Source organism: Euprymna scolopes, chromosome 11, assembly GCF_053919585.1.
Source record: "Euprymna scolopes isolate OS-2025 chromosome 11, ASM5391958v1, whole genome shotgun sequence".
In the NCBI taxonomy this organism is placed as follows: Eukaryota; Metazoa; Mollusca; class Cephalopoda; order Sepiida; family Sepiolidae; genus Euprymna; species Euprymna scolopes.
In genome coordinates, this window is record NC_136492.1 from 65,757,249 (window position 1) to 65,767,650 (window position 10,402).

General features: G+C 33.6%; 1 protein-coding gene across 2 annotated transcripts in view; it reads right to left on the reverse strand.

Moving 5' to 3' along the window:
* The window catches only part of LOC145287896 (glypican-6-like), a 296,452-nt gene extending 287,662 nt beyond the window's left edge, over positions 1-8,790 (reverse strand). For both annotated transcript variants that reach the window (XM_080135836.1, XM_080135835.1), the window contains exon 1: positions 8,223-8,790. In XM_080135836.1, coding sequence (XP_079991962.1) covers positions 8,223-8,442 — 220 coding nt within the window. In that variant the 5' untranslated portion in view covers positions 8,443-8,790. The remainder of the gene's footprint in view (positions 1-8,222) is intronic.
* Positions 8,791-10,402: the final 1,612 nt, after the last annotated feature.

Genomic DNA, 10,402 nt, shown 5'->3' on the forward strand with positions numbered 1-10,402 from the left:
TTACATTACAACCCTAAGTCCGACTGGAAACCTCCGAACTTAGGGTTGGTGATGGGGTAAGCCCCCACCCCCTTTAAAAATTATCTTTTATACCTGAAATTAGCGATCATCTCCAACAAAATCGACCGATATCTTTGATTTATGCGTGTTTGGCTAAGTAAATGTAGCAAATATTCAAAGCTTACAGTTTCAGAACTTGACAACTATGCAGGTCGCTGAAAATATTTTTGCGTTTAGTAAAAGTTATATATTTTGTTTTCGATTGTTCGGCTGTTAACCACTACATTATTGCCGAAATTTGAAACATCCTTTTTTTTTTTTTTCCAATGATCAGTTCCCTTTTTAATGAAAATGTATTAAATATGATATATAAAAATTTACCGCAGAATCGATTAAATCAAATATTTCGCACCTATTTACCAAAGACTAGATGGTTGACTGTCGCAACACGGTCTTCCAACTTCCATTAATGTATAAAAAAACAAAAAACAACTTATTTCCCAAGTCCTAGAATGGAGTACCGTTGCCACATCTGGGCAGGAGCTGCTCTAAGCAACTTATCCTGCCTTGACAGAGTTCAAAACTGTTTTGTAATCTGTTGGACTGAGGTACGCCGTCTGGGTATCACCCAGGAGGTCAACCCTCCCAGGCCTCGCCACTGCGCTTTCGGGTGGAGTAAGTTCATTGCTTACTGCCTGAGGTGCGCCGAGCGGGGAATGCCGACGAGAATGTTCAGGCAATTTTTGCTAGGCAAGAGTGCCCCTTCTTTAGGGAAGCTTGCTTGACACCCCACTTTCTAGACCCTTGTGTCACACAATGCTGTAGTTGGTAGGCAGCATTCAAATATCAACCTCTTTCCCCACATAAGAGACGTTGCGAGCTTATCCCTGCTCTATCGCTACTGTCATGGCAAATGTTCGACTGAGCGCCAATCTATCTAAATTTTTTGTGTGTGAACGATTGGCGAGGAAAGGGGGGGGCTCACTAATCGTTCACACACACAAAGAAAAAAAAAAAGACACCTGTCTAGCCAAAATTACGGGTTTGTATTACTGTACACATAGATTCGAAAAAGTTGTCAAAAAACCAAATATAGAACAAATAAATGTTATCAAAGGCAAGATAAGTTACTTTTCTGCCAAACTGGATATATTGTGTTTTTATTCAATGTAACATATTTATTCAGCTCGAAAAACAGTGTTTACCGATGTATTCGAAAATTCAAGATGGCGTCTCACACCCTATTTAACACCGTAAGTATGGAAAAAGGTGTTATAAATAAAAAACTATACAAAATACTATTAAAAACCCGCCGAATATATGTCAACCTATGTCACGGTAACATATATTGAGCGAGATTTTAACAGTATTTTATCCGGTTTTTTATTTATAACATCTTTTCCCCACACTTACCGTATTAAAGAGAGAATAAGACGCCATCTTGAATGTTCCAATACATCGCTAAACACTGTATGGTTTTCGAGCTGAATAAACATGTTACATTGAGTAAAAACACGAAAAATATATCCAGTTTGGTAGAAAAATAACTTATCTTGCCTTTGATAACATTTATTTGTTATATAGTTATTTTGAACAACTTTTTCGAATCTATGTGTACAGTAATACAAACCCAAAATTACTATAAATCGATGACTAAACCTAAATATGGATTCCATGAACAAAGCTTCTTTCCTAAAACTGCCCGCCAGTGGAACTCTTCCTCTAGTCTGCTTTCCAGCTGATTACAATATCGTTGTCTACATCTAACGCAAACAAGTTCTTATTCAGCAGTCCCTGTAAATAGTCTAATATCAAATTACTTCTACAAACGATTATTACGCAACTGTCCCAATGACTACAATACACACATTAACCCTTGTCCTTAAGTGACCTCCGGGCCTTTATAGTTGGTAACCCCTTAAGTAAAAAAAAAAAAAAAAAAAAAAAAAAAAAAAAAAAAACTCGGAAGAGTCAGTCCTGACTCCTGCTCCTAGGAAAAGTGGATATTTCGTTGTTGCAGGTGCCCTACCTGCGTGTGCGTGAGAAAAGGTATAACGGTTCAACACTTTTTTCTAGGAAAGGTAAATCTTTTACCGAATTTCAGTTATATATATACATATATATATAATCTTGTGTATGTGTTGAGGGATAGCGTTGTTTGAATTAAACCGCTGTATTTTAAAACGTATAACACACAGAAATATCCGATACTTGTAAAGGAATGGACACCAAAGAATTTCAGATTCAATCTCTAAAATCGAGTTTTACTATGCGAAATTCATTTAAAACAAAGTTTTCAACTTTTTGTTTATAACCTTTCGTATGATTTGTGTGGCTTGTGTTTTTACATTTTCGCGGCTTTCAAATCGTAGACTGCTTCGATCATTTCCGGTAATGACTTTAGATGCTCTTTCAATACCAAGAACCGATTACGTAAATACTAAAATCCTTCTAGGCACTCATTCTTTACAATTCTTATAAAGTTGATTCTTCACTTAATCGTCAAAATAAACGTTAAAAATACATGGAAATTTACAGGGAATTATTTTTAAAAAAAAAAAAAAAATGTTGCTCAAGAATAATGGATTTTAATAGACTTTAATTTGTTTTAAAAAGAACAACTTGTTTTTTCTACCATTGGTGGTGGCCGTGCCTATTAAACATTTATAATATAAATCTCACCTGTCTGTTTAAATGTATGTATGTATATATATATCTAAAACTTTCGACAGAGGCGACGGATTTTCACGAGATCGGTATCGTTTTGAGGTTCGACTCTTCGGACGCCAAATATCGAAAAATTGGTTAAAAACATTAATCCTTTCATGCTCAATTGGGCAGTGGGCACTTTTCTACAAGAAGGGGTCGCTTTTATCGCCGATATTTTCGAAAGTCATCCCCTCTTTTCGATTGACTAGCCTTAATTTAAACCTTCCCTACTTCAGGTTTGGCGATGGAGATTTTTTTTTTTTTCACGTTCTTTCCCTCCTTCGCGGTACGAGTCCGATGCATACCTGCCTACTACCACCACTTTTGTTCACACACCTCGCAACGCCGGGCACCCAGGCTAGTTAACAAACGAGATAAGTTATTTTAAATTATTAGGGTTTGTTTACGGAATTAAAATAATTCAAAATATTTACATAGAATAAAAGGATAAAATACACAAAAGTGTTCGTGTTGCTTTTTTAACATAGCAACATTAATGGTATATATTAATTTATAGTTAGCTCGCCTGTCGCTGCGACTCGGCCTAGGCCGAAACTCCGATTTCCTCTTGAAGAGACTATAAGTAGTCAAGTTAAACCAATGCTGCATATTTATGTATAGCTATAATAGTGATAAGGGGTTGGGTTGTCTTTAAACTACTTAATTTAACTAATATTTAAGACACGTTTTCCATTCATTTTATTTTTGTTAAATATAAATACCTTAAACGTAGAAATGGGGAATTAAGACGATTTTTTTTCCGATTCATTCATTAATACAAGCAAACTAATTTCTTTTTTCGTATTTACTTAAACATCATACGAGCAAACTTATTAGTAGTAATATAAAAATATACTTATGGCAAGTGAGCTTCGTAAACACATTATTTATAATACATAAAAATTATATATTACAGAGATGTACTGTACCAGAGTTTCTTTGCAGTGGATCCGTTTTTTAAAGGGCTTTTAAAACTCCAAATATATGAACGAGCCACAAAATGAAAAACAAATCGATTTGCTTTGCATTTCGTGGGTTGTTGATGATTTGTTTGGAGTTTAAAAACCTTAAAGCCTTTTAAAAGGCAGACCCACTGCAATGAAACCATGGTACGTCTCCGAAATAACATAATAATTTTTATATAAATGATTTGTATTTTAGCTCTCACATTTGCGATCGAGCACTTTGATTTCGGTACCAGTGCAGAGAGTGATCCGGACGTAAGTAATAACGTTATTATTTAAAAAGCCGTTCTTAACATGGGGTGTTTTGTACCTATTCTATACTTCAACCTTACAATTGAATAATAAAAAAAAAAAAAACTCCATAAAACTTTAATAAAAAAACATAAAACTTTAATTAAACTTGGAAATACGATTTAAAAAATAGCGCGGATCACTCTCTGCACTAGCACCTTGATTTCTTTGCAATATATTCTGACGCCTTGTGTGTGTGTGTGTGTGTGTGTGAGCGAGCAGATTTTACACAGACAGAAAGGTTTGACTGAAGAACTTATTGGATCAACATATTTTAGCATGTCTATTGCTTTGCTGTCCCCAAGGTCGGTTTTAACTGGAAAACATCGGTTACTCCAAAAGGGGCGCTACTGATTGCGACAAAAATGCCCCAGTCTAGAAGGATTTCTCTGACGGAGAACAGAAAATGTCCAGATTGATAACACATTTAATGCTTTTTAGGAATAGCTATCCAAGAAAATCATTACTTACGCCATCAATTCCGAGGCTGGAAAACTTCAGGAAGTCATCTACATAATATGAACCGAACTTTTTCTCCCTCTAAACTAAAATTTAGTTAGCAAAGTCGGTTTAGTTCGGTTACGACTGTAAATTTTTGGATACTTATTCTTGAGAAGCCCCGGACACTTTGCTCCTAGTTAATATCGATGTAAGCTTAATAACTTATAATAGTAAGTAGCTCTAGTAATAAGTACTGGGCAATGCCGAATGGAAAAGGCCAAATTTATTTTTGAGTGAACAATAATTGGTGGACCTGTACGAGAGTGACCCCTAAAAATGCTTGGTTTTCACCATCCCCCCCCCCGACGATTATCATAGATTAGACTTGAGTATCATATTAGCAGGAAAAAAAAGAAAAAGCAAAAAAATCATTTAATGACTTAAGGAGGTTCACTTTCTGTTTATAACATTCTAATCACGTGACAATAAAGAAATAGAAGCTTATAACGAGAATGTGAACCCCCCTCTCTTACTTTTTTTTTTTTTTTTTTTGCTAATAATACTCAAATCTGTATTCTATGATAATCGTTGGAAAAAGTTAAAAAAATTTTTTTTTTAAAAATGAAAAACGTATTTTTAGGGGGTGGCCACTCTCGTACAGGTCCACCCAATAGTTCACACACACAAATTTATCAAACTCTCCACAAAGGCCATATATATATATATATATATATATATATATATATTGCACACACACACACGAGTCAATTTTTAACGGAGAGTGGGGATACTCCGACACTCATTGGGGCATAAAAAAGTACTTCAATCTAGAAGGATTTCCCGACTGAAGACAGATAATACACTTTGAAGTTACAAGAATATAAATACAATTTAACAAATTAGGCACAAGGCCTTCAAAAGTTTGGGGTCGGTTGTTTATCATCTTATATCTTACTCTTATTTATTTACAATACTTTCATTACAGCCCGGAAATGCCGCATAAGTGTTTTGATAATATCCTGGACAGACACTATAATTTTGATAAAGATTTGCTTTTGTTCTCAGAACCTGTAATTGAAAATACCGACGCGGCACATGGTTCATCATCGCTGCAAGTGTAATGTTGAATGCTGATATAATATTGTGCGGGTGTACAGTAAATAATAACACATGTTTGTGAAGAGCGGATTTTAAAACAGAACCCAGAAGAAAAGAGGCTGGTGCGCGCTCACACGCACCTGGGAGAAACTAGTTGTACTACCTAATAAGTGATAATACAAAAAAGGGCACATATCGTGATTTGGAAGGGACAAGATATTAAAAAAAAAAATTATTTTTTAAAATAAATAATGTTTGTGTGTCGATATAAATCTGTCTGAGGAGAAATAACTTAAAATCGCAAGTGTAGGAGTAAAAAAAAAAAAAAAAAAAAAAGTAACGGAGGAATACGATAAACGTTAAGGATTTTTAGAAGATATTAAAAGGAATAGTATTGCTTTTATTTTAAAAGAAGAGAAACTAAAAAAAAAAAATTATAAGTAGTTGTTTTTAAAAGTTCCCAGATTAAAAAATCGCGGGTTGAAATAAAAATGTTTGAATGAAATGAAAAACAATGATTGCTTGTAGGACGATTGTTCGAATACAAAGGAAATGTATTAGAGCGATCAAAACCCGAATCAACCGTTTACTCATGAATTTTAAACGAAATGAAAAAGTATACTGCCGTACAAAAGTCGAATATAAAAAATGTCAATAAATAAACAAACAAACAAAAAAACAATTTGAAAACATTTCTTTCCAATCGCATTCGTTATGAGGACACAGCGACTATTTCTTTCTTTCACTAAATATATGACCCCCAACCCCCGCAAAAAAAAAAAAAAAAATGTTAGGGGGGGGGGATTAATTTCTTTATTTTAATAAAAAAAATTAAACTTTTTTTTAAATACTGAAAATAAAGAAAAATAGGGATGGGAATTAGGATTAAAACTCATTTTTAGAAAGGGTTCACGATTAAAAAAAAAGTACTAGTAGTGCACTAGTGCAGTGCAGTGCACTTATTGATCCGTGCTGAAATAACATTTAGAAAGCCATTCTTAACATGGGGTGGAGGGTGTTTTGTGCCTCTTAATAAAACTTAAATACTATTTAAAACATAGCGCAGATCAATAACACCATTAGCACACACACACACACACACACACACACACACAAACAAACAATTGTAGAGTTAATAGCGTAGAAGCAAAGTTTGGTTGTTGAATATTTTGGAAGTTTATAGAAAATAACTACTATTACCAACACACGTTATTTTAAAAGAAATACCAGTGAGAAATTAGCCAAAGCAATTCATTTAAATTATTCATTAGCTGGAAAAGAAAAAAAAGTTATAAGCCTTTAAAGTTGGCGACGTATATATCAATTCCGATTTAAGTAGTCATTTTTGTTTAGTCTGTAACGTAAACGAAAATGGCTACTTTACTCAAAATCGGTATATACGGCTTAACCCCCCCCTCTCTCTCTCTCTATATATATATATATATATATATATGGCAATTCTGAATCTTAACTCAATGTTCTAAGGGAGGTAACTATTTTATTAAAATAGTTTTTTTTTTTTTTTTTTTTTTTTTTTTTTTTTTTACAATTTACTCCAATGTTTTAAGAAAAATGGCAATTTCGTCGCATTTTAAATTTTATAAATAAAGTAGTTGGAAACAAAAATAAATCATTTAGTAAAAGAGTTACCTCCCTTAGAACAGTAAGTTAAAATTCCGAATTGCCATTATATATATATATTAGTATTTTTTGTACAGAAAGTTGTTAGATGTAACAAATTGGTACCGTCGGTTTCAAGTCCGATAATTAGGACCATTTAAGATATCCATATCAAGCTCTCTTCAGCCACTACTCATCTATCTATCGCTATATATATATATATATATATATATATATATATATATATATATATATATTATACACACACAAATCATAAATGGGTATATAAATAAAAAATAAATTGCTTCGACTTATTTCCCAGCTGTACTTCCTTTAAAATAATTTATGTCAGTAATATAGTTTTATTACATATACCTAAAGTTTACAAATCACATTGGATAAGAAATCTATTAAAGTGTCTCATTTAGTTGAGGGGGGGGGGACCGAAATCACTAGTACACGCGCGCCTGTGTGCGTGAAAGGTATTGGCGAGTTGGAATTAACCGGGCAACCAAAACATTTAGTTCCAATAATTATAATAAACGTAAATATTAATGAATGCTATTTGAACCAAAACAGTTTGCTACCCGGTTACTTCTAACTCAGTCTGTAATATATATATGGGATTTAAATCCAAAATAAAAATTTACAAAATTTATTGGATCATCAAATGTTCAAAACAGGAAATACACTAAAGATCTTTTCCTTAATTCATAGCGTTTAGAAAATTCACGCTTCTCTCTCTCTCACACACACACACACACACGTGTGTGTGAGGGAGAGTAGTAACCATTGCTTTCAAATAAATACCTGTGTTTTGCGTAGAGAAATTCTGTTATATAAAAGAACTAGTCACGTAGCTTGTAAATATGTATTTCACAAAGAGGAGGAGGGGGAAAACAAACACACACACTTAAAAAAAAAAAAAAAGTCTCCGGTAGGATTCGAACCTGGATCTATGCAACTTGAACTCTTGTTTAATCTCCTATTAAGTGATGATTGAAATCTCGATTTTATTTCATTTTATGTATATTATTTTTTTCTCAATTTTTTTTTTTTTTTTTAAAGAAAATTAAAAAAATGTTAGGAGATACGTACCCGAAATTGGGGAGACGGGAATCTCGCTTCGATTAAAGCGGACATCCGTGAAAATGTCGCGGCAGTTACTCGAATAGTCAATAATATTTGCAGGTGCTGAGGACTTTTTTGCTTGGCAATATCCACAAGAAGCAATCAAGATATATAAAAGGGTTATTATCCAGGCATTTTCCAATGAAGAAGGGAAGAGACGTCGTCTCCGTCCGGCGGTAGCAGCCATGTTTTACCTTCGAAAATGTGGGTCTCCCCCACACACACGCAGTTGCGCCGAAAGAGAGAGAGAGAGAGAGAGAGAGGGAATAAATAAAATAATAATAATAATAATAATAATAATAATAAAAGTGAAAAGCTACGTATTTTTATATATATAAATGTAGAGTGAAAATACGAGGGAGCCGCGTTCACGTTAACTTCGACTGCAGCTAGAAAAGGAAAAAATAAAACAAATAAACAAACTAAAAACTGTCGCACGACTTTAAAAAAAAAAAAAAACTCACTCACTCTTACATGCCATCCTCTCTATCACTCCTTCCGCCTGTACTCGGTTGACTGGGCCCCCTCCTTCAACAAAAGCTTCTATCTATCCTTTTTAACTACTCTCTCTTTTAAGCGCACCGCTCTTTTTTTTTTTTTTCTACTTTTCATACACACTTTTCATTCTTTCGTTTCTTTTAAATGAGGAAAAATAAATTGCTTATAAACACGTTTTTTTTTTCTTGGAGAAAGATTTTTTTTTCTTTTTTCTCGATCTCTGTTTTAAATCATTGAAATAAATGGTATAATCCTGGAATTTCGTTATATGCAAAAAAAAAAAAAAAACAAACAAAAAAAAAAAACAATTTTTTTATCCCTGTTCCGTTTTGAGGGGTAATTTTTCTTTCCGTTTTTTTTTTAAATAAAGCAAATTTAAACAAATCTATTTATTTATTATTATTTTTTTTTTAATAAATTCTTATTTTGATCTTGATTCCTGGTGTAGTAGCGTACCATTCCTAAAATGTTCTGTTAAAGGAATAACGCGGTGTTGTTGTTCTTATATGTCCGGACTCGATCTTCGGAATCTACTACTTGTTTTTTTTTTTTTTCCCCGCTCGCCGTGAGTGCGAAGTGCCAAACTGCTACTATTTCAAATTTATTTTACGTTTAATAACCACGTAATAATAATAATTAGTTATAATACTATCACAAAATTGGGCTAAACAAACTGCACGCACACGAATAGGCACCGTGGTTTTATGCTGGCGAGTCTAACAGTGTTTAGAACCACGCTCCGTGCGCCGAATCGCGAGCCTAAGACTAAAAAGAATTAAAGGGAAGAGAGAAGGCGAAATTGATGAGGAAAGGGTAGAAGGAAGAGGAGGCACTGTGAAGTAGAAGACTAGAAATAGAGCGGGAGTAGGGGGATCTTATCGTGATGAGGGGGTAGGAGAAGAATTTCGGGAAGGTGTGAGAGGGAATGGAATATTCATGCCACACACACACACACACACACACACACACACACACACACACATATATATATATATATATATATATATATATATATATATATATATATATATATATATATATATATATATATATATACACGGTTTACAGGAGGCGTCGCCGGTAAAACGTACGTAAGAAAAGAAAAAAATGAATATTGCGCTTCGTAAAAGGATAAAATAATATCGGCTGCTGATATCAATCGGTTAATGGGATTGCGGACAAAATGGGTGGGTTTCGATCTCGACTTGGAGTACTTGTTTATCTATCGTGATACAGTGTACCTCCTTTGCGCCGAGATCAAAGTGTAGTATCTGTTCTTCAGATGCTGCACTTCAATTTCTTGTTCTGTCAGTGTAGGAGAAGTCCTTCACGACTGAGACAATTTTAAAATTTTGTTCCTTTTTCTCCACGTTAAAAAACGACCATGGTGTCTAACTCTGTTCCGTGGGGAGGCATTGTAAATAGGAACAGTCTAGATTAAGGAGTGTTTCCTTTTTAAAATTAAAAATGTTTTTAACTCTTTTTAAAAGTGTTTTTTTAACATGTTTTATTAACTACTTGTTCTTATTATAAACTCTATCTCCTATTTGGTTTTATCGAACTTTTACATCTGGTTGAGATTACTTTATAAATATTAATTCTTTAATATTTATAATATACTTTAGTTTTAACATCTTGGGTCATATTGG